The 25,878-nt window shown below is 38.1% G+C and overlaps 2 protein-coding genes across 3 annotated transcripts; both read right to left on the minus strand.

The window, feature by feature from the left end:
* Positions 1-3,711: 3,711 nt before the first annotated feature.
* Positions 3,712-5,623, minus strand: LOC6577312 (mucin-5AC). The gene has a single exon (XM_002003243.4). The coding sequence runs from the start codon at positions 5,473-5,475 to the stop codon at positions 3,982-3,984; it is 1,494 nt and encodes a 497-aa protein (XP_002003279.2). The 5' UTR covers positions 5,476-5,623; the 3' UTR covers positions 3,712-3,981.
* Positions 5,624-9,098: 3,475 nt separating this feature from the next.
* Positions 9,099-20,673, minus strand: LOC6577313 (lipase 3). Of its 2 annotated transcripts, none has more exons than XM_002003244.4 (5): positions 19,999-20,673; positions 12,115-12,292; positions 11,688-12,049; positions 11,431-11,589; positions 9,099-10,207 (listed from the first exon to the last, which is right to left on the minus strand). In XM_002003244.4, exons 1-5 carry the CDS (start codon positions 20,239-20,241, stop codon positions 9,488-9,490), a joined length of 1,662 nt encoding a protein of 553 aa, XP_002003280.1. In that variant the 5' UTR covers positions 20,242-20,673; the 3' UTR covers positions 9,099-9,487. The 2 variants fall into 2 exon arrangements, with proteins under 2 accessions (XP_002003280.1, XP_043864760.1); XM_044008825.1 differs by lacking the exon at positions 19,999-20,673 and adding an exon at positions 12,572-12,950 and having other exon boundaries at positions 12,115-12,512.
* Positions 20,674-25,878: the final 5,205 nt, after the last annotated feature.

The following is a 25,878-nucleotide window of genomic DNA, read 5'->3' on the forward strand; positions in this document are numbered from 1 at the left end:
ATTGGAGAAAAAAAATATATATATATGTATATATATGCGTTAGTATATAGAGTATATACCGTACCGTATACACAATGACGTTTAGCGCTATGACAATTATTAAAAGCAAGGTCTAACTGCTAAAAGCTCAATGTTTCTGTTACCTCTGTCGTTCCAGTTCAATTTATTCAAGTCGACTTTTGGGTGCAATCGAAATTGTTGAAAGCCTGCCGAAGCTTAAAGAAGAAACATAAAAGTATTATAAAGAGAGAGAGAGAGAGAGAGAGAGAGAGAGAGAGAGAGAGAGAGAAAAAAGAGAAAGTGAGTGAAGGAGTAAAAGAAACAGAGCAACAGCTATGGTCGATTGGCTGACTGGTCACACTGGAATAATAAATGAAATGCTTATCACCAGCTAAATAGAATAATTAGATATATGTAGATATGTGCATATGTTGATTTGTGCTTGAATTATCAGCTGCATTATTAGTGAAATAGTGTTTGAGACATCCTGGATGACTTTCTGTTTTTAGTTTAGTGAAATTTTTTGTAGAGACATGAGTTGGCATTATTGATAGAGGTGCTTCGTTTTGAGGATTACGTAGATATTGGTTTGAGTCCAGGTAAACTGATATTTGTATATATTCTATTTATATTATTTATTCGACTGGGAAAATGCAAAGTTGTTAGCTTAAATCAATTCAATTCAATATTGGCGCAGATCGCAGAACGCAGATCTTACAGAATTTGGGAGCCCCAGTCATGAGCTTTCTTGCTAGTTGAGTTTAATTTGTTCTAGATAAGTAAGAAATATCAATTTTAGAGTAAACTATTAGTTTTATTCCAAAATTGTAAAACTTTTATTTTTTATCTCAATACGTGTTCCGTTCAAAGTGCTGCCGTACGTTAACCTTCTCGACAGCTGCCATTGGCTCACGCTTCAGCAGATTCATTGGATTGATCGCTACTGTCTTCGTTACTGCTTGCGCCCATTCCTTTTCTGACGCCTCCATTGTGCTCCCAGTAGCCTATGTCTAACGGTAGCTGCGGAGCGGGAATGCGCTGCGGGACTGATCTTGCCTGAACAGCCACCAGTGCAATCAGCAGAAGAGCGAACAGCATGAAGAGCTTCATCGTTGAGATAATTATTGGCAAAATGAAGATCACCCGTCGCTTTATATAGCCAGCGCCGAGCGGATGAATTGGATGCCTGGTTCCTAGGCACGTTTAATGTAATATAAAGAAGACGATGTGATACAAGGATGAAATGTGTTTTAATATATAAATAGATTAAAATTTGCGTGTACAGGTCTGAATGCTAATTGGTAATACTTTCGAATATCTATGCGACCTAATGCGTTATTCTATTCTGTTGTGGTGAAGCCGACTTTTGGGTGCTGTAAAAATTGTTAAAAATCTTAGAAAGCTTTAAAATGCAGCCATAGAAGAGTATGGGTATCAAAGTATCAGATATATCTAATGTTATAAAAAATGCTTTTTGTTATTTATTGACATTTTTATGTTTATTTTCTTTTATAATTATTTATTATTTTTACAATTATTGCAATTTAAATTAACTTTATTCTATAGCTGAAATATTACTGTAAATATGTTTTCTCATTTAAATAGCTTACAGCAATAATCCTTTATCAAGGTCAAGGAGGGGACGGCTGCAAGAAAGAGAGAGAGAGGGTAATAAGGAGATTGAGATAAAGAGAGCCATACAAAAAACAATATGCATATAATAAAAGCCAACTAGAAAACTTCTCTTAATTAAAGTGATAAAGAGTGTTTTAAATTTACGAGACAAAACGTTTTTTCAACGAATTCTCTTAACTTTATTTCACATATATATTTATTCCATATATATATTTTTCTCTTATTTATTCGCTCAGTTCACATTCTTAACTGATTAATAATAGCCCGAGTTTATGTGTATCAATTTAAATGGTTCGATTAGTCAGCTGATATTGAGAGTGGGAGAGAGAGAGAGGGAGAGAGGGAGAAAAACCCGCTTTGCTGAAAGCCTTCAATCACGTCTTCTTCTTCTTCTTTATCAGCTACATAGCCCGCACTCAACATGCATTTTAGCGCCTGTCTCAAGTTCGAATGGAAATGAGCTCGATGTGCGTATTTATTTTATTGCCCACTCTTTCGAATGGAAACGTGATAATCATTGCTAAACCAAAAAGCCCTAAATCAACTAATCAAGTACAAGTATATAGTTCGTATGTTTATCAAAATTATTGTATATATATATAGAGATCGATTTATATATATACATCGGCGACAACGATGAATGAATGTGCGTTGTCAAACCAGATTTGCAGCTTCGATTTCATAGACCAGTCTCCATCCACGTGTCTGCAACAGGGCCCCAATTGGCATCTGCGTCTGCGTCTGCGTCTGCGTCTGTTCATGCCGGAACATTAGAGCCCAAAAATGTATGACGATTACTTTGGCTAATGCCGGTTTTTCAACACAGGTGGGCAGCATACAGTTTCGCTGGTGGGTTGACTGAGAGCAGTGCCCAAAATGAGTTTGCTAAGCTGCTGCAGTTCATGGCAGTGCTGCTATTAGATACCCTGTATATGGCTATGTGTTAGAGGGGCTAGGCAATGTAAGATATTTAAAAATAAATACTTGGATATATTTATTAATTTATTTAGTCTTTCTGCGACTAGAAACCCTGTATTTGTCTACGAGTTAGAGGAGCTTAACTATATAGTATTTACAGTATTTAATTTAATGTTGATATATATCAGTATATGTTTTAAGTAGTATTCCAGACATCTTTATTATAATTTTCAGCTATGTCTCAGATAGCTAGCAAAATGATACTAAATAATTATAGTGTTTTTAATTATGACTCAAAATGTGTGAAGCCAGTTGGTTAATTTGTCAAGTGAACATCTGTTGGATCTTCCATGTTTACTCACTCTTCCGTGTTTACCTCGCCGAATGCACTGTAACCCATAAATTGAAATCAAATTTCAAAATAATCTTATCATCGTATGCCTAAAATTCATACTTGAATTTACAACTAAATATTTTTTTAAAAATGCTTTTCTTTAGTTAGGTAATAAAACAAGTTAGCGAGTTCAATATCTGCAGTGACACATACCGGTTGCCACACCTCTACGTCTTCCCCTGCCTCGTGAGCTATGCAGCGTATTTAAGCTTCCACCTCAGCCGATTCTCTCGATTATATGATGCCATTCTTTTTTGTTTATTTACGATCACAAATGCAAATGCAATACCAAACCCATTTGTGGATCAAATACGAATGCCATATTTGAAATACCCTGCAGCTGCTAAGAGAGGGTATGATGTGAATTAATAATGCATCAAATTTGTAAGTACCTAAAGCAATGCTAAATATAGATTGATATATTAAGCAAGATTTCAGATTATGAGAGTTACCAAAGTGAATCACGATATTTATATTTTTTATATTATATTTTTTATGTTACGCAGAGTAACAAAAGTTCAGATTTTCAGATACATTTTTTAATCTTGTACAAATTTAATTGAAACCGACTTAAAGAGAGAATTGCACGATCGAGATTCAAGTGCTTCTATCTGTAAATCTATGCAGGGTATCTGCCAGTTGACACTCCCGGCTGTCTCTGTTGTTTCTTTGCGCAAACTCTAAGGCAAACACAAAATGAAATGTTTTATTGTAATTCATGTTTTATTTATAAATTATAAAATCGATTTTATTTTTTTAGCCACACAATAATTTGCACAATATTATTTCTATTTTTGTTTTTTATTTTGTTTTCCTACTTCTTCTTCTTCTTCTCCTCCGTCGACTTGTCTTTCTTATCGTTTATCACAATAGATTTAAATATTTCGCTCGTTTAGAATTTGGAAAAATCCAGCACGAAAATGTCATTTTCTGTCGATTTTGTTGTGTGAGTTGTTGTTGTTGTTGCTGTGATGTTGTATGACAAGCTGACCTTGACAAGGTCATTTTTGGTGATTTGTATGTGTGGTGCGCGTTTAGGAGCGATTCACCGATGAATAGCCATAGAGCACCTCAACGCCATCCGAGTTGAAGATGCGTTCGATGCGCGGTGCACGCGTTGCCTTAGTTATCAGCTCGGTGGTTGGCTTGGTGGTGGTGGTGCTGGTTGTGCTGCTAGTCAGTGGTGCATCTGTTGAGCTTGCTGCAGCAGCTTCTGTGGTCCCCTGCATAGGCACAGCCTGGAACAGGCTCTGTTGCTTGGGTGGTGCAAGTGTGTTTTCGGTGCCTGGCTCAGTGGTGCTCCCTACATCAACGCTGGCCGTAGTGGACGTCGTCTGCATGACGGACTCCTCAGTGGTGATGAACTTTGCCTCTGGCTCAGAGCCAGGACTTTGGGTAATCGTGTTCAGGCTCAGGCGGCTCAGCAGATGCATTATGTTGCGCTCCGTGGTGCTGTTGCTGTGGCTGGCTTCAGTGATCACCTCCGCATGGGGCTCGTAGTCGGCCTCTGGTGGCTGTGTGGTCATGAATCGCATCGTATCCATTTCGGTAGTCGACTCGACCCGAGCGGACATGCTTTCCATAAATGTGCTCTGCTCCACGAGCGACGACTCCGTGCCCGATGCCATTGCGTCCAATGAGAACGCGCCACTGGTATTGAAGTCCATCAGTGGCACATTGGTCGTCTGCTCGCTGCCGTAGGACTCGGCCTCCTCGGCGATCATGGCGGTTTGCTCCGTGGTCATGTAGCCGGCCACAGCCCCAATGGACGACAGGGACTCGAGGTTCATCTCCTGGCTTTCTTCAACGAGCCTCGATATGGTAGACTTCGGGTTGAGCAAGCTGTGAGACTGCTCCGGGGCCGCGTGTTCAGTGACTGGCTCTGGTTGCACTGTTGTCATTGCAATGGCAGCAGTTGTTGTTGTTGCTGCCTGAGTTGTTGTATTTATTGTTGTTGGGGCTGTGGTTGCTCGAGTTGTGGCATTTGTGGGTGCCACTGTTGTTGTTTCCACCGAAGCCCTAGTCTCCTCTGTAGTAGTTGGCGCCTTAGTTGTCAGCCGGCCATCCCGCTCCGCTCGCTCCTGCTCCAGCTGCTGCACCACTGAATCGGGCAGCGGCTCCTCCGTGGTTGTGAATTCCGGCAGCGATGTGAACATCTGTACGCCATCGTCGGTGGTCATGATGGCATCCGCGTCAACCGAAATGGTAACCGTGTTCATTTCAAGACTGCCCGAATACGTGGTCTCCTCCTCGTCTGGGCCTATCGCTGCCTCCGTGCGAGGCCCTTCTGGACTGGGCTCCGTAACAGGATCTGTCTGAAGCGCTCGGGCCTGCGATTGCGCTGACCACGTAATTGTCAACAGCAGCGGCAGCAGCAGCGCGATCATTGGCATGCGCGGCATTTTGGCGTGGAATGCGAGGACAGTGTTGACAATGAATTTCTCGTCTTGCCAAACAGCCGGAGCAGCAGCAACAATGCGAGCAATAACAAATAACAATAATAAAATACCGCCAAACGAGTCGCGCATTCACTTTGCCCACTTGAGACTGGCTCCTGGCTCTTGACTGGTTAAATATTCAACTGGTTAACTGGTTAGCTGGCCAACTCTGATCACCGGCTTCCGCTCTGTGCCGCGTTGTTGTGACTAGTTATGTTTACGGCGAGGAACTAAACCGTTTGCAGCTTCAGCTCGCGCTTATAAATGCCACAGCAAAACAGCGCGAATACTTTGAAGTGGCTTGTGCCCAGCAGACCCACAGCTGGCTGGTCATATTTTGATTCTCTTTTTACTTCGCTGCTTCTGGCTAATTCAGCTGTGTCTGCGTTGCCAACTGTTTTTTTCCCCCTTTTTTTTTCCATGGATCGGAGCCTGCCTGAATTACAGTGTATTTTTTAATAACCTGAGGTTTTCTTTTTGCGCGCACTTGGCCCAGTTTGCTGGCCAGCAAAATCATCTCTCAATAGCGCTTCCCGATCATTCAGTTTCGCTTTCAATGCACTCGCTCACCTGTTATTGATTACCTGTAAACCGGCTTTTAATATCAATATTTGTCTCTCTCTTTCTCTCTCTCTCTCTCTCTTCATCGCTATTTTGTTCCTCATTATTTGACGTTTTGTTTTCATCAAAATCTTATTTATTGAGTGCCATTCGCTTTGCTTGCCAACACTTTAAGCTACTTTATCGAGTTTTGCCAATCTTCAAAAAAATTACAATGTACTTAAAGCCGTTTATATAAAATATTTACAATATCTGATTTTTGTATATTTTTTATATATTTTATTTGTATTTTATTTATTCTTTTTTATATATTTTGTTTACATATATAATTAGACAAATTTAATTAACTAATATTTAATGTAATGATTAAAAAAATTTTGTTTTAAAATAATTGTAATCTAAATGCATTTTTTTGAACTTGAAATTTCCGTTTTTGTTGATATGATATGAAGATATGTGTTTAAATATGCCGATAGTAGGAATATCTCCCTACTGCTTCATTATTATTATTATGCTATTAAATGTCATTTCATGAGAATCACATAGAAAGGCATTTATTTATTTAGAGTATTCAGTTTTAGTTTTTAGCTGAGTAAAGGTAACTTTTCTCTAGCTTGGGAATAGATCACCTTCAACTCACTTGCCTTTCTCTAATATGCTTAGAGAAACCACGCTTTTGTTTGTTATATGTAGAGCACAGACAAGCAGCAAAGATCAAATGAATATTTGTACAAAAATACATATATTTGTACGTAAATATTGAATACATGATAAGCTAAGATAGTTATTTAGTTAAATATATAAACATATAAACTGATATGTGTTAAATACGGTTTCAGCAAATTAATTGTTTCATGTCAATCTACCAGCTGCCTCAACAATTTCATTAGAATATATGTATATGTATATAATATACAAACTTTTCCACTCACATAATGCATTTGATTTTAAATAAAATACTTAAAGCCCATTGAGAGTTGCCACTCGCTTAACAATAATTTCATAGAATATTACAAGTGAATTATGATGCTGCGTATTTACTCTCCAGAAGCAAATGCACTGCAGCTGTGCAGCTACAGCTAATGACGTTAGCGAGAGGCTAACACAATGCCATTATGTGCCAAAGGAAGTCAAGAGAAAAGCCAAGCCAAGGACTCGCAATGTGCCACGGCAAGCACCACTAATTGACTTTAATTATTTTGTTGTAGTTAATGCCTTGTTTACACAACGAGAAAGAGAAAGAGGGGGAGAGAGGGAAAGAGTGGCAAAGTGAACAGCATAGGAAGGGCAGCATGGGCGTGGCACTGGCAAATCGAAGCAACTTGTGCCACTTGTGTGCAAAGGCAAATAAAGAGCACACAAAATGTGCGCAAAAGTCTGATAAACAAGAGACAACACAGCAACAACAGACAGGGACAGAGAGAGAGAGAGAGAGAGAGAGTGAGTGAGAGGGTTATAGAAAGAGACTGACTGGTTGTCTACAAAAGTTAGTTAGAGGCAATGCAAACATGTGGGCTGCACAACTGAAACTAATTAAACTTGTATTTGTGTCAGTTGCAGCAAGAGAGAGAGAGAGAGAGAGAGAGAGAGAGAGAGGAATAGAATAAATAAAGGAAATTAAATGGCTTAAGGCTTTTAGCAACTTCAGATTTAACATTTAATATATGATTTATAATTATTAATATTATTTAACTATATAGAGCCCTCCAATCAACGCCCACAATCAACGACTTCACTGAGAATCTATAAAGTATCCTCATGTGCCTTATATTTGATAGATAATTTGGCTTTAACTTACCCTAACCTATGAAATATGATATAAATTATATCATAATAAAAATTTAAGGTTATGTATGAGACATAAGTAAAACTATCTGACTAGATCGATTTTGTTCTATAATTATTTTCATTATTCATTTCATTATTGTTTATTTATTTTATTTTATTTTACTTATTTATTTATTATTTATTTTTTTTCGATAAAGCTTTTATTATATAATATGGGTCTAATTTCCAAATTTTTTTTTATTGCTTAAATAGTTTCATATCATTCTCAACTGAAGCAATTGCTGAAAATATGTTTATAATTTTATAATTACTCCTCTTTGGTCAAGCCATTTATTATATTATAGTTGCTATATCACCTTTAAGAATATATATAAAATAAATAATATAGAATACGTATATACAAAATAATATAAAGTTGATTATTTATCTTCAACTAGGCAATATTTAAAATATCTCTTTTATTGTTCAACTTTTTCAATTTCAATGAGAGACGAATGCAATTTCTGGCGCACAGTGCCCGGATGAAGTGAAGCGCGTACCGTTGAGTCGTCAAGTCAATAGTTTTTATTTTGCTGGCTGTGGGGTAGAGTGTTGCTGGCATACTGACAAAAAGAGACGGAGAGCGTGGGAGTGAGAGAGAGGGAGACAGTTTCGAATTTATACGAGGCAAGCAATGCGGCTGTTTGCGTGTTTATTTAGTGACAGTGCGCCAGGTAAGTTTGCGCACAGTTGATACGCAAAGCAATATAACAGCAGCCACGGTCCTGAACGCGCCTCCCACTGCTGCGCCTTTGCAGCGACTCTCTAAGGACGACAATAAATGATGGCAATTCGTTTGGCGTGCAGCCACAGCCAGTCGCTAAAGTGCACAACTCTGCCGGGCCAGGATGGGTGGCTTGAAACCCATCTTGGGAGAGCTGCCCCGGGGCGCCTACCCGGGCGGCTCCTGCCCGCTGCGACGCATAAACTTTTCGCTCCGCCTGTCGAAATGAGTTGCATTTTAAGTTGCAATTAAATGTCGAGCTGCATCCACAAATGCAATATTGAGCGCTGGTTGAGCTGGGGCAACACTCAAAAGCTTACTGCGGTATGTGCGCGTTTAAAAACGCGCCAAAATCGCGCGCACATTTTGGTTGCATAATTTAAGGTGGCGGTTGCTTTCAGCTGTTGCATACTTTTTAAATATCTTTAATTAATTCCATACATTTTTATAAAAAACCCTGAAATTTAAATAATTTATGAATATCATTAAAGAGTTTATGAGTCAACAAATCGAGTCTTACAATATTTCTCCAGCTCTCACATACTCTTCCATTATATCAATCAATAATTCCCGCAACTTCCTCAATGAAACTCCAAACAAGTTATCTTAAAAAATATATTTATTATTAAAAATACATAAATTTGTACACATACATAAATAAAACGCTTGCAGACGGGGGCAACATCGAAAATAGTTACTAGGTAAAGTCTGGTAAATAGAGTTTTCGAATGGGCTCCAGTGTATTGTGGTCGGATGATAGGTGGATGGATGGATGTAAGAGAGCTGTGCTTGCGCCTAGTCAAGAATATGATATAAATGTGAATGAATGCGGGGCGTGCCTGAGTTGATGTAGCTGCGTCTGTTCCTCCAAAGGCAAGGAGTCGGAGCTAGACGCTGGGATCAGAGCGTAAATTGTTAAAATGTCATCACAGTCAAATGAAATTACACAAGTTATAGAACCTTGCCCTTGAACCTGGAGCAGAGGACAAATCACGCGGCAAACTCGAATGGAAATGCTGTTGTTGTTGGCTCCATCACATCCTCTGCTATGGTTGCCGTTTCCTGTGTCGTTGTCGTCGTTGTTGGTGTTGTTGGTGTTGTTGGTGTTGTCGTTATTGTTGTCATCGTTGCTGCCGTCGTTGTTGTCAGCGGCATTGCAGTCGCAGTTGGCATCATGAAGCCCTGGTCGATTCGATGCGGCAAGTGAACATTGGGCGGCAAGGCTGAGTGTAGTTGAGTCTGCATTTGAATTTGATTCTGGAGCTGCTGCTGACGCTGCAGCTGCATGGCCAGGAAGCTGGCCAAATTGGCTGTCAGCTTGGCCCGTTGATTCTCCACGCGTCGTATGTTCCGCACCAGGCGATTGTAGACCAGCGGCTTCACGTCGATGGCCCACAGGAAGTCCAAGTGATTGAAGCGCTCCATCGGCACCAGATATTTGTCTATCACATTCGGCAGCTCCCTGGCCAGCCGATCGACGCCCGTCGTCGACACGAGCAGATCGTTGACCGAGTAGTACAGCGCCACCGGCACCTTGACACGGGACAGATCGTAGTCGGGCGGCGTCATGCGATTGTATTCCAGCTGATTTCTCAAATAGCCCCGATCGAACTTGCGAAAGTGTCCCGACTTCATAAGCTGCCCAAAGTGCTCCAGCTGCTTGATCGAGGCGCCGGAAGGCGTGTGGCTTAGCATGACGGGCAGCATAGTCTAGGATAGAAGATATTAATACTGATAAAACGCAAGCAGAGTCTAGGATAGAAGATATTAATGCTGATAGGAATATGAAATCTAAGAAATAGATAGATGGAAACAGTTGAAATATATTTTCCAGCTCTTGTGTCGACTCAACTAAAATATTACGCATACGAACTGTAACCCTTGACAGCACCCAAAGTATTCCTTCCTGTATCTATTCAAAGCTGACCTAGTCAAGGATTAGAACATTGCCTAATTTGCATGCATTGCCCCTTAGTTGGTGGCTCACCGCTTACACCTAGCCTCTGTCAGTTGATTAACTTGATTGTTCGTTCGACCCCCAGGCGCACAACAAAGCAACGACGATGACAATGGCACAGAGTGGGGGCATTCAATGGCCTTATGGAGAATAACACCATTCTATGCAATGGATGCCATAACACTCCATGCAGCTGCTTAGGCGTGGACCATTCCATTATGTGGGCCATAACTTCAAATTTGAGGGGGTCTAAAACTGTCAGTTGCGGCAGACAACGAGATTTGGTTAATGATGTGTAAGAGTGACATTTAAGCGAGAGAGAGATGGTAAGATAGATAGACAGAGAGATAGATATATACATATGTATGAGAGTGAATGAAAAGGAAATAAAGAGGAAGAAAAATAAAGAGAAAGACATAAAGATTGAGGACGATAAAAAGGAGACGGATAGACTCATTCTGAAGGAAAGTGATATGGAAATCAAATGAAAGCTTGACAGAGAAAAACGTGGAAGAGAGAATCTTTAGGCTAGCTTGACAAAACTATTTGCCCTAAGTAATACATAATATTTATTTAAAAAAAAAAGTTTTTAAACAAATTATGCAGTATTTGTTGTAGCTAAAATTCGTGTTCCAATTCCTCTTTTTCGTGCAGTCTACAAACCGTTTGTTAAGCCGAGAAACCTACAGCTATAGCCCATGGCCCACTGCACTTAATCACATCGACAGTAAACACACCCAAAGTACCGCAATGGATAGCCAAATGAAGTGCCAACTTAATGAACACAATCCCCAATCGAGCTGGACAGCAACAGCAATAACAAGAAGAACAGCGAGCATCGAATGTGCAAATGGGAGAATTCAAATCGATGCCCGCAAACAGTTTCGGAAAAAACACGCGAAAATTGCATGGAGCATGGGGGAGGCTGGGAGTCATCGGCCGGAAGCCTTTGGCCGGTGGCCGGCGGGCACATTACCTTGTTGAGCTGTTCGGAATTGTAGCCGGCGACCAAAAACAGGATATTCGAGCAGACATCCTGCGTCATGGCATTGTCGTGGCACACAACCTGGCTGTGGTCCACCAGAAATTTCGTGTTGGGCATGAATTCCGTGATGCGCAGCATTCGCGTCGCTGCCTGCCAAATAGGAGCAAAAAAAAAAAAAAGGAGAGAAAAAATCAAATAGGAATTGGTTTAAATCGTATCGATGCGACTGCACCATATTCAGAATTTACCGTTAGGAAGTCGAGAAATAATACGAGGGTGCGAAACAGCGGACTCTTCATGTCGTGAATGTAGGCGATGGGCGCCAGCGCATGCATTGAGGTGATTTTCTGCGAATAGGCGGGCTGTTCGGAGCACAGCACCCAGAATATAGCCGTGCCCTGCGAGTGCCCAATGTAGTGGAGCTGCTCGTAGCCCGTCTTGCTGAGTATATAGTCAATATTGGCTGGCAGATCGTATTTGCCCATCTCGTGGAACGTGAAGTCCCAGAACTCCTGGTAGTCACTGTTGAGGCTGGTGTGGTTCTTCGAGTAGCGATTGCCCCGCGAGTTGCCCATCCAGACATCATAGCCCAGATCGGAGAGCATGTAGCCTGCGAGCATGGATGATTAGCATATATAGAGTTGTAAAGAGAGAGATATACATATAGAGACTCACCCAGGCCCGACTTGGGTCCCATTAGCACCCACGTCGCTGAGGTATCCAGTATGCCGTGCATGAGCAGCACCGGCTGGGCGCCCTTCTTTGGTATGCGATGCATTTCCAGTATATATCCATCCTTGGTAACCACTGTGTGCGTCTCCGACGGATATCCGTATTTGCGTATTAATTTCGGCTATCCAAAGAGACGAGAGCAATGCGGGAAAAAACCAAGAGAAATTCCATTAGAATCGCAAGTGCAAATCATGGCAGTGTGAAATTGAGTTGCTGCTGCGGCGGCCACACCCAGCCCTTGCCCCTTTTTAATACGCCGCCTGCTTTTCCAATTTGCATAACTCTGTGGTGGCTTCAGGTGGAGCCGGCTCGTTTGCCAGCTGCGACATCGTCTGCGGGCCCTAACCACAGCAATTTGGGCTAATGAATTTTAATTTATAGCATCAACAAGTTAAACAACCTGCACAGCCAGCCAGGCTTGCAACACCCAGTGCCGCCTGTTGTGGTCGACCTACAGCCGACTCGAACTCTAGCTCTTGCTCTCAGTAAATTGTTGTGCTCAGCTATTTTATGAGCTGTAATGGATATGAAGTCTATGAGAGAATGTGTAAGCAAGAGGCAATAAAATTAATAATAATAATCAAGAATCTCTGATTGCTTGAGAATGAGAAAAAAATAAGCGGAATAATCTGAATAGTCGAAATTTTAAGCTGCAAATGTGAAAATGATAATCAATATTCCATGGAATATGAGACGAAATGAATCTGCAGAACATAAAATTTTGTTATTATTATCTGAGTGATTTTCATAAGTTTACAAGTTACCGAGCAGAAGGCTAAAATGAAACTGATTTAAAAATATATGAAGAATGTGATCGAAAAATGAGCTGATAAAGTTTACAAACAAAGAGAATGCATTTAGGTCCCTCAGAAATCATTCTCTGTCGATAAGTATTTATTAATGCGCAGTTGCTCAAAGACTATGCAAGCCAGATAATTATTGACAAAATTAATTACTATCGGGCACTACTACTACTGAGTAGATAAGGTCTACATGAAATATAGTCATGCTCATATATCCATCTGAGTGTAGTCTTCAATTTGAATGTATAAAGCTTATTTAAATTTTCATGAAAAGCAAACTTCAAGGTGATGAAATGAAATGTTTCCTTTTCGGTAATAATTACTTTTCGTAACCATTTTGATTGCCATGCGCCGTGCGGCATCAAAACGGAGCCGCCCACGCAGTTTCGCATGCCAATTAAAATTTCTTTATTAACACGCAAAGGCGAATTGAAGAGAGAAGAAGAGCTTAATTGAATAGTTTTCAATTGTTTATATGATAAAGATCAGATTTAGAATTTCAGCCGAATCTGACGCAGCAGTCAGCAGAGTCACGTATTACGCATACGCCACGTATGACGGCATACGAGCATAGCGAGTGCCCCCAGTGGCGCTTTTTTTTCCGCCCGTGCATAATGTTTATAGATTTTAAATGTTTCGTGATAATTTTGATAAGTCTTTTGGGAGTTATACAATCGTTGATGTTGGTGCCGAAATAATTGTTGGCTTATAAAACAATAGCTGCAAAATTAATAGTAAAAACACGCGATTACAGCAACCAGAGAGTAAAACAAAGAGAAAGAGAGCCAGAGTGGAAGAGAGAGATAGAGAGAGAGAGAGAGAGAGAGAGAGCGTAAACATGCATAAAAAGCACAGTTGAAGCTGTTTGGCATTTTAATTAACCTTGGCAGCGAATCGAAGTAGCTACAGCTGAGACTCTGGCCAGCGGCAGCGGCAGCGGCAGCAGCAGAGGCAGAGACAGCGACAGAGGCAACGGCAGCAACAGTAACAAATGCTCATTAAATAGGTATTGCCAATTGCATTGGCCAACTGACTTGCCGGCTGGTTGGCCAACATGAGGAAGTGGTACCGCAAACTGAGCCACTGAAATATTTCTTTCCTTTTTCACGCTTTTGCCAATGTTTAGGCATAAATTTTAGGTTTTTTTTTTTTTTTTTTTTTTTGGCTCTCTTTCTTTTTTGGCCATTTCCTAGCGCCTTTGTTATGCAATTTCTTTTGTGGTCGCAAAGAATAAAAGGCCGGGGCTGTGTTATTTCAACAGCTGGCCACACCGGCCGCCTTTGTTTTTCTTGGCAAATAAACGACGACGACACAATATGACACACTTTTCGCGCCGGCCAATAATGGCCCAGCCAATATTAGCTAAAGCCGCATTCGCACATTGGCAAAGTCTTCAAAAATGCAAGAGAAAAAAGAAGAAGCATAAAATATAAAACTGCGAAGCTGCAGTCGCATCTGGCGAGCTGTGCTGAGGCGGGCAATCCCCATGGCAGGCAGCTGTCGCTGGGGCTGTCACTGGGGCCGTGCTACACGACCAGTGTTGTGAAATGCCGCTGAAGTCAACGCAAAATATGTGTGGCAATCTAAAATGCAGCAAGCTGCATTGAGCATTTACATTTTGTTTGCTGTCCACTGATAAAATCTGCAAATTGCCACTCATAAATCTTATTATATAAGCAGCCAAGCTTTACCTCTTGAATGCTTGTGAAATTTCAAATTACTAATTACACACTTTAAGTCTTGAGTTGTTTCTAAATTTATCATGAAACTGCTAAATTATATCAACTAAAACAAGGAGTTGTTGGCAGAGTTAGACGTGAACTAAAGATGTTTACTGAACTTATATTACCTTCACACTTATTTTTAAGTTTTGCTAATTAATTAAGCAAAGAATAAATAACTAATATAAATATAAATATAAATAACTAAAAAAAAACAAAAAACATAGGATTATAAAAAATAATAACTGAGAGTAAAATATTATGCATGAAATAAAATATTTAAAATCAAATATTCTAGGCGAGTTGTAATGAAACGATATTTAATTAAATTTTGCTTTATATTTATGTTTTTTTTTTTTTTGCATGCTTTTTTCATTTTTTTTTTTATTTTTTTTTTTTTTAAATTTTATATATTATATATATATATTTTTTTTTTAATCAACGAAAATTTTAAACAATAATTCACAATATTAGCAGAATTATAAAATCTACCACTTAATGTAGTCGCTGTCTACTTAAATACTTAATTAATTCTGATTTGAATTTTAAATGGTCTACTCGAAATTTGAATAGCAACCAAAATTAATAATAACTCTGCTACTAATTCACAAATGTAATTAAGCTTCACTAGCAATATCAATTCCATGAAGAGCCCATAGTCCTAGCATTGCAGCACACATACGACTGTATATCATTTGGTATTATGGCTCACTGTCGTACATAAGTCATAGCAAATTAATTTGAGTTTTAATGTTTGCTGCGAACTGTTTGCGTAATCGCATCAAATGTTTGATAATTATTTTATTGGCAACAGTAATTCACAGAAATTTCGGAGCTTCGCAGTGCTGGCATATTAAAACTTGACTTTTTTTTTTATCATGCTTCAACCAGCGAATAGCCAGCGAATAATTTGAAAGCTAACTTTGAATAGCGAGTTGCAATGGAAATATTACACAAATATTTAAATATTTATTTTATGAGCTGCCATTTGAACAAACTAAAATGAAACAGAGTAAATAAATGATAAAAACTGTTATTAAATAAATGAGAGTTGGCTATTCGAGACCTATGTCAATATGAAAAGCAAAGTTTTCGTTTATGTTTTTACTGTTCCGCTAACTGGCAAAATATTTTAACTCTTTTTTTTTATTGTTTGTCTGTTTTTTTTGTTTTTTTGTTTCTTTGTTTTGTTTTTGGCGCTGATTAGCAGCTGGAACATAATTTTCGTTTATCACATGTTGAAGGCAACTTGACCCACTAAATTGTAGCTGCGGTTCGTTTGTGTGTTTTGGCTTTGTGGTTTGTGTCCATGCTAAATCTGTGTGTGTGCTGGGCGGCATTGGGGCGTGGCTTTTAGCGCTTTGTTTACACACGGATTCGCAGTATTGTTGCTGTCGCTGCTATTATTATTATTATTATTGTTGTTAATGTCAATGCAAATTTGACGTGTGTGCATTTTGTATTTGTTGATGTTTTTTTGTTTATGGGCTTAGCTCATTTGCATAAATCACTTTTGATTTCTCGCATTCGACCACAAGGAAACCGCAGCACTTATCGATCTGGCCAGTGCATGTTTTGTAACCGACCTTGATATTGACATCTCGGCGTACATTTCTGCTCGCCATTAAAATTTACAGCCGTCAGCTGTCCGAAACGTCTCGACGACAACTTAACCAGTTTTTCCTATATACATATACACATACATATACAAGGTGCCGCGTACATCAGCAGATGTTTATATTTCTGCGCCTCGACTTTGCCATGCTTCAGCATTTGCCATGCGCTCGTTGGCCTGACATCAATTTGATGACATCAAAACACAAAATGTTAATCACATTTGAACTTTTGTTGACAGCTCGATTGACCATTATAATACAATATATCATAATATTGTATCTAGATCAAACGACAGTTATATAAATTGATCGAATATCATATAAAAGGTAAAGCTTAAAGGCATATAACTTTGTGATAAATATAAAAAATAATTTAAGCCTTTAATAAAGAAATAAAAATATACAAAAGTATGAAATTTCAATGAAAACTTAAAAGGTGCATATTAAATTTATTTTAATTTTTACAAATCCCCTAATAAATAATATAATAATATAATATATATAATAATAATATAAAAATATGTTCATGATATTTTGATGGCTTACACAAGATTATGTATCCATCAAAATTCTTGCAAATAATATAAATAAAATAAATTTAATATGGAGTTTATTACATTTTAATTAAATTTGTTTATTATCGACCTAAATTATTAATATTATTATTTTATACATTTTTTTTAATGTAATTAAATGAATTTAATTTAAAAACTTTAATTAATAATAAAGTTTTATGAAATCTATTTATTTAATGAAGAAAATTATTTCAAAATTAATTAAATTAAATTAAATATTTTATTAAAAATTTTCTCAAGCTTGCTAATCTACCTTGGGTCAAAGGTTTGCATGTAGCTGCCCATATGCTCTCCTCTAAATTCCGGTCGGTATTCCAATCGAATTGCAGCTGTCCATTTGTCAAGCTACGTAATCAAGTTGATGACAATAATTTACAAATCTGTTCGCATTTGGCATGCAAAAACCTATGCGGAAACTCTTTAAATTCAAATTAAGGCACCTAAAAAACAAGCAGAAAAAATAGACAAAAAACTGGAGCTAAACAAAGGCAGAAACAAGTAAACCAAACCTTACAAGATAAAAAAAAAATATGTGTATATAATAGAAACGATAGGAGAGAAAAAAAAACTATTGCAATCGCATTTCCTTATTTTTGTTGACAAAGCAAGAGAGAGAGAGAGAGAGAGAGAGAGAGAGAGGGAGAGATATATAGCTCTGGAGATCTGAAATCTTTGGTTGGGTAAGCCAATGTGTTGGGCACGTGAGGCGAGGGCTGCTAACCCATATTTCAAAGTCAGTCAGCCAGTCGACAGGTTAGCCTAATTGCATGTTGATTATAATGTACGTGCGTGTGTACCTGTGTGTACGTGTGTACCTATGTGGCTGTGTGTGTGCGTGTGTGTAGTTGACAATTTACAATTTGTTATTGCTGGCATTAAAGGTGTCTCTCCCTCAGCTCTCTCTCTCTCTCTCTCTCTCTCTTGGGTCCCCTGCGATTATGCAATTGGCAACGTGCAGAAATTGTTGAAGAGTTTGTTGGGCTTTGCCTTTTTGGTTCGCTTAGTTTGTTGGCCGCATTCGAAAGCCCAGCCATGACTTTGCATAAGATTCAGTTTCAGTCTCAGTTTTGGATTCAGTTTCAGTTTCGATTCCAGCCTGTCTGTCTGTCTGTCAGCCTTTAATATGGTTAGCCCGGTTGACAGTGCTCGCACATCGACTATCTATCACCCAGTCAGGTCTACGACGCACGTAAATCGCATAATGCACATTACGTTATCACGTAACCGGCCGCCCAGCCCTCCTCCACAGAGTCTTCTATTTGGTAATTTGTTATTGTTGTTTGCTTGCCATGTCAATAAACACTTTGCCTTTTCTTCTTTTTCGGCTGTCGAGTTTATTGGCTTTGTCAATTTTCGCCTGCTCGGCATTATCGAGCATTATTGACCCCGCCTTTATTATAGCCGTGTGCGAGTGTTGTAATCCTCTGCAATATTTGCTCTTCAAATTTTGGCCCATACCCTTGAAGGCTGGCTGCCAAATGATCGATGTTGTTTGATTTCTTTTAACATTAAACATTTTCAATTTTCATAAAATGCAAATATCAGTTTGAGAAAATCCAAACGCTAAGCAGCGTCGCCTGCCTTGGGAATAATTATGTGAACGGAAGCCGAATTTAATTGATCTAATTGCAGCCACGTGAACTGGGTCACTTAACGGCTCAGTTAGGGCGCCAAGGTCACAATTGTAAAATAACTTTACAACCCTGAGATTTACTTGATTCAAATACATAACATTTATTTATATTCCATTCGAATTTGGTTGAAGAAATATTTGTAGATCGTTTTATTATATCTACCTAAGCTTCCTGGGTTGCTATACAATTGATGTCGTATGTGTAGATGTGTATGATGCATATAAAAATTTTTCACAACATTATATATATGACTGGATTGAGTTTTTAATTTATAATTTATTACATTGTATATGCTTTTTGACTCTTAAAAAAAGAATATAAATAAAAATCCAATAAAATAGTTATATTTTTTATTTTAATATTAGGTGCTTATAGATCTAGTTCGCACAATAAAAAGTTTAGCCTAAGGCCTAGGTATCCCATCAATCTTAACTTAAGCTCAGTCAGTCCTTCAATCAGTCAGTATGAGTCCTTCAGTCAGTCATTAGTCAAATAGTCAGTTAATCAATGTTAATGATTAGTAAATCAGTACTAAAAGGTTTTATTTATCGAAGAACTTATTATATATTATAATTATTTTTATATTTTATAAAAATACTATTATTATTTTATTTAATTATTTTAAAATTCTCTAGTAGAAATATATCATAGTAGCAGTTTTCAATATATGCTAAACAGCGGATCTACAGTCTTTCAAAATGAATCGATTAGAATCATGTATTAAATTAATCTGACTCATGTGAAATTTGCTTTCACCATTCGTTTAAAAATTTGTCGCAGATTACAAAAAAAAAAAAAAAAAAAAAAAAAAAAAATGTATATATATAATATATTAATATAAACAAATGCAGAGTCCATCTTCATTTCGAAATTCCGGGAAATGCACTCGACTTCTGCTTTATTTTTATATTTTTTGCGACTATTTAGAGTGTTGATTAGCGCGTCAGTATAAATTAGCGACCATGCCATAAATGCCAACAATAAGTCATGGCAAACAGTCGGCAAACGCCGATGAGTTTCGCTCACGTCACTTGGCCATAAAAGGAGTTCACTCTCGAATAAACCAAAGAACTTGCACGTGAAGGGCGAGTGCTTCACGTGCTTGGCCATGATTAGAGCGAGCTCCAGGCCCCCAGCATAAAGTTCTGAAGCACTGAAACTTATTATTATGGCAACAAGACGAAGTTCAACGAACTGCAGAAAACGAAGAAAACTTTCTTTTAAACGAACAGTGTGAAGACCAAAAAACGGTAAGTGTAAATTTATTTAACATAGAAAATTTTGGCTGAGCCGAAGCGCAAGAAAAATTGTATCTGGCTGGTGGCACTGAGAAAAAATAACCGGTAACAGAAAAGGTAACGAAGGTAACAACAATAACAATAACAAATGTCAATGCTAACAACTTTAGCTGCGGTTAGCCCAGTTATGGTTGCCCGGCATTGTTCGGCCGCCCTGGGAGGCGAGGCGTGGGTACTTACCGTTATCAGCGAAGCATCTTCGAGCACATCAGATTTGAGGTTGCGTCCGCCGCCAGCCAAATTGGCGTTACTTGAGAGAAAGACGCTGTTCAACAGATTCTTTAAGCTCAGCGAGCTGTAGCTGAAGGGCGAGAGTATTGTGAAGGCGTCGGCGCTGCCGCAGACCAGAAGTGCCACCAGGCTGTGCAACAGCAGCGCCGTAGGCCATGAGCCCCAGCGGCACGCGCGACTATTTGGCCACATTTGGTGATCAACGGCGAGCCAGACAGACAGAGAGAGAGTGCGAGAGAGAGGGAGGGAGAGACAGGGAGACAGAAACAGAGCCAGAGACACAGAGAGAGAGAGAGAGAGAGAGGCTCTCGCACACACACACACGCACAACACTCACTCGTTAAATTGGCAATGCAACCGTTGCTAGCACCTAAGCGTAACGATTACGTCGATTTACAGCCGATGGGCTTCCCCCCTAAAAAAGTAGCTTCACTTGATGATTGAGCTGTATGTCTTATGTCACTTGTTGCATGTGTTATCCTTGGCTTAGTCCAGGATCAATTCGCACTTGTTATCGTTTGTTTTGTGGATGAATGGATGTCTACTCTACGGCTTTGTGAGCTGGCTGAAACGCGCACGCGCGAACTGTTTTCTCTGGCCAACCGATCCGCTGGAGCTGCGATGTTCAACTGACTCGAAGCATGGGCTTCGACTCGTCAGACAGGCTGGGCCTGAGCTGCGGCCAGCAGTGCAGCGAGCTCGAAGCCAACATGTTGCGGCTGAGCAGACAGCGATCAGCATTACCGTTGGCTCTCACCTCCATGCGGGCCACTCTTGGGCTTCGAGTACTCCAATAATTATAGCTATTTATGTGTGCGCCAAAGAAATGTTTTTCAATTTGTTTTTTTTTTTTTTTTTTTTTTTTTTTTTTTTTTTGTATGTTTGGGTTCTCAGCTAATAATTATAATTATTAAGTGGAAAGTTAGTAACTAGAAGCATCATGTATGTTAATAAATAATAAATATACATACACACATAAATACATATGTATATATTTATATACAAAAGAAATCGATACATAAATTAATAAATACAAAAACATTAATATATAATCATTTTTTAACATATTTAAATTAAATTTAAAAAATTATAAATTATAGGAAAAATATTTAAAGCAATAAAAATAATATGAATGTGAAAATATGTAAACTAGCATTAAAAAAACTAGCAATAAAAAAAAATTGCTTTTAATATATTAAATAAAAAATAAATAAATAAATAAATTTGTTAAAAACGTAAATTCAACTTTATCAAAAATCTATAAAACAAATATAAAAATACGTAATTAAATATTTTAAAATTACATCGATAATATTAAGAAAAGCTGCTACTAATATATTAATAATAAAAACGTAAAAACATTAATTTGTTAAAAAAGTAAATTTAATTATATCTAAAAAACACTTTTCATTGTTGTCAATGAACTTAAAAAAAAAGTAATATATTAACAATACAAAAAACAAATAGTAATAATAAAATAATAAGGTTGTCTAAGAAGTATTTTTTATTATTATTAATTTTATTTTTATTTATTTTCTATTATTATTTAAAAAAAAAACTTTTTTTTATTATATTTTTCACATATCTGTTTATCACTAAATATTATTTATAAAACATTTAATCAATTTGCGGCTTCCTTCATGGTCGCATATTGTTAACTTGAAGCCCGCTTAAATGCAGAGTTCATGATCTAGAGCAGCTGATATCGCTGACCTAGCTCAAGGAATTAGCCTCTGTGCTGGATCGGCAGTGCTTTGGACCCAACATGTTCGACGCCCCCATGCGACACACTCAAACAGGTAGCGTGACTTTTTACTTGGCCGTTTTCATCTCTCGGCCTACCAAACAGAGATCTATTATATTATCAAGTTGTACGTTTGTTTTGTCTGCTGGCGACGTGACGTTTGTTGCTGCCATTATTTTGATTTGTTGTTGTTGCTTTTTTGGTATTGTTGTTACTTTTTTGTTTTAGTGCAGCGCGTGCCAAGCAAGTTTTTTGCCTAAGTCTTTCGTTTTCGCACTCAGCTTGCCTCGTGTAGGCTTGATTTTTGTTCAGTTCGTGCCGCGGGCAGTTGATACGTTGATACGTCGATTGTTGTTTGCTGTGTGCTGTTATTGTTGTTGTTTGTTGTTCATTGTTGTTGCTGTCTTACTGACTCGGTTTCAGCATTCGATGTTACGTCTGCTGCCCCGCCGCGGTCGACGTCGCCTCTGCCCAAAGTTTCTGTTTCCAGCCAAGGTAATTGCATTTGCACAAAACCCCATCTATTCAGCCACGGCACGCCCCACTGCACCCCAAATCGAAAACGGCATTAACCAAGCAGCTGGCAGCGCCCGCTTTCTGCATTGGGATTCAGCTGGAGTTAACATTTTGGGGTAGGCAGCTTGCGTTACGTTTTCATTTGCAAAATGCGAGCGAAATGTTGATTTCAAGATTGACGGGCGGGAAATTGTGCAGCGATTTTCAATTGTTTTGATTACGAGCCATTATGCATGTGGACTTATCGGGCGACGCATCGTCTATGTCAACTATTGTCAAGATTTTGCAACCATCATCGTCATCGTCATCGTCATCATCAACATCGTCATTATGATTTCCCGGTTGTAATCTGTTGTTGTTGGCCTTGGCCTGAGCCAATTTGTCAGGGCTGCACTCGAGCCGAGCCAGAGTCTGAGTCTGAGTGCGAGTCTCAGTCTCAATCTCAGTTTCAGTTTCAGTCTCAGTCTGAGTGGTGCTCAATGGCAGGCAATATAAACATTAATCATAAAATTCAATCACCATTTTTACATGCATTTTTACAACATCCACGAGCTGCCATGTGCGTATGTGAACCAAGGCGATATTAAATTGCATATGAGCTGCACAGATGCCCCTGACGCTTTCACACCCATAGGACCCGTTGCCCTCCCCACTCACGGCATGCCGAATGTCTTGCACATTCCACAGCGAAAATGTCATGGACACGCGATCCAGGCCAGGAGCGAGGTCAGCCGCAGAGGCGAAGCTGCAGCGTCCATTTGGCCAATTTGCAGTTGGCTTAATTGGAGTTGTTACAATTGCATTAGCTGTAATTAAAGTGCTGCTGACTGAATACCCTGTAATTATATGATTCATTGCTTGCAATGCGCTTGGCTTAAAAGTGATTTAATTTATTCAAATATTTGTCACTGTTTGTTATTATTCAATTAAATCAATTGACAAATTGCCGCATTTAAAACTCCAGCTTAAATTATACTGTTTTTTGAATTTATTTATTTATTTTTTTTATACTAACTGATTATTAATTTTTATATTTACTTTTTATTTTTACTTTTTATTTGTAGTTGCATTTTATGGGAAATTAAAATTTACTTTAGCTTTAAATGTAAAATATATGTAGAAGCATTTCTTTTTTTGTATTTGCTAAATTTTCTATTTTATTTGTTTTTCTATAAAATAAATTTGTTATTTATAAAATCTTAATAAATTTGCTAACATACATAACAATTAAGTTTTATAATATGAATATGAATTATATTTTAAAAAAATAATATTTAATACAAATTAAAAATATATATTTAAATATTTATATGTTCAAGTTTATATTTTACTTAGAGTTTATATATTAGTTTAAGTTCTTATTTAAAAAAATTTTTTTTATATTTCTTAAACTTTTTAAAAATATATAAATACGTTTTTATATTTATTTTATCATTTTAATTTATTTGTTATTAACATGACCATGTTATGAATATTTTTTTATTCTTATTCATATTATGTATTCTCACCCTATTTTTTTTACACATTATAGATATTTGATAATCTCTTTTGTTTTTACAGGGCATCACACAGTCGTGCTGCAACATTACTGTGCTTTGCAGATATTCTTGCAACATTATACGCAGCAAGTTTCTGGTGTCAAAATTGCCAATAACTAAAACAAGAAAACTGCCGGCAGTTGCGACTCGCTTTTTGTTTTGGGCACAGCCGAAGCTGTTGCAATTTAATGTCTCGGCTCAAGGTCAGAAGGCGCAAGTGTTTGTTGTTGTTTTTTTTTTTTTAGTTGTTGTTGTTGTTGTTGCTGCTGCTGCTGTAACTGATTTATTGTCTGCTGCGGCTGTGGCAACTTTTGGCTGAAATGTTTTTGTTGTGTCTGTTTTTCTTTTTCAGGCTTAAATGCAGCGTGACACTGAAATTGTCTGTAAGAGTAAGTCTGTGTGCCGTAACGAGAGAGTGAGCGAGAGAGAAAGAGAGATAGTGAAAGAGAGAAACACTGCAAAAAGGGAGTGGGCAGATACATATAGTGCAATTTGTTGTTTAAGCGCTTTTTGCTTGCGACTCTTGACACGCAGATGCTTCCAGCAAATCGTCTCTTGGCCTTGTCAGGATGTGATATACTCTGTTTCGATTTATTTTTTTTGTTTTTTTTTTTTTCAGTTTTTTATTCTGCCCCTGCCCTCAGCTGACACATTTTGAGCCAGCTACATCATTTCCATATCCAATTCTTGTTTGTATGTCACAATTGACAGGCGAAACAGAGTCAGGGATCTGATGTTGCTGACATCTGTGGCGAAAGATAAACAAAAAAGAAAACAATGAAAAACAAATAAAAGCTATTGTAAAAATAAGTAAAGAAATAATAAACCGCATGACTGAAGCTTGCAAATATTTAATATTATTATGCAAATAAACAAGAGTGATTACATTTCAAAAGATTTTATTTCAGCTATTTCTATTATTTGTATAATTTTAAATCTGTTGGAAACTGTCCAGTTAAGTGGGACTTCAATCGTTTATTAAAATACCCTGACCGTGGCCTTATTTGAGTGCGATAAAACAAAAAACAAAAAAACAATCCAGTTAATTATTTATATTTTATATAATTTATTAATTGTATGTTCATAAATATTTTAATAAATTTATTTATTATTGCTGTCTTTTTGATAAAATATTTATTTATAATACATATTTATTTTATACAACTTTTTGAACAACTTATACTTCTTTTATTTTCATAATAAGCAAAGTTCCTCTTGCTCCATAAACAGTTGAGGCACGCCACCTGCCACGCCCACCCACTTGATGCCACTAAAAAACGGGAACAACATCTGCTACTGGCCCAGCTGCGGTCAGCGTGAAATGACGTCATTTATTGCTTTCGCAGGCTCTTAAACGTCATTTAATTGCCACACTTGCCACATGTTGCGCCTACGTCAACGACTAACCAACGACTATAATCAAGCAACTACAGCGTGTGTGTGTGTGTGTATGCGTGGCTTTTGGCTGCGTAATGCGGTAGTTGTTGTGCTCACAATTTCTGTGGCTTTATTACTTACAAGAAATGAAATGATATGACGATTGTTATGCGGTTAGATGACGGGGGCTGAGCCAACGGCAGCCTCCAGTGCGGCGTATACTTAATAATGATTATGTAAAAGCAAAGTCACTCAAAATGTTTCTAAAGTTGCGCTTAGAAATATCGTGAATATTTCACAACTTGTGACGCGGTGCACTAACTGTCATCAATATTTGGTAAGAAATTCCAAGCGCATGCCAATTTAATGCCAGTTGCAGCCACAGAAATGCCAATAAGCCAGCCTCTTCCATCCCATCTAGTTGCAGTCACTCTCTCTCTCTCTCTCTCTTTCTATCTATCTATCTCTTCTGTTTGGCGCTCTCCCGTCTATCTCCAACAATTTGCAATGCTCTCTGGCAAAATATTATATAATCAGGCAGCCCAGCCGGCGCCGCGCATTTTTCTTTTCGTGATTCAACCGCAAATCTCTGATGTTGTTGCTGTTGTTGTTTCTTCATTTTTGCAAGCCAAATAAAAAAATCTGCTAATGGTG

The sequence above is a fragment of the Drosophila mojavensis genome, unplaced genomic scaffold (assembly GCF_018153725.1).
Source record: "Drosophila mojavensis isolate 15081-1352.22 unplaced genomic scaffold, ASM1815372v1 contig_36, whole genome shotgun sequence".
NCBI classification, from domain to species: domain Eukaryota; kingdom Metazoa; phylum Arthropoda; class Insecta; order Diptera; family Drosophilidae; genus Drosophila; species Drosophila mojavensis.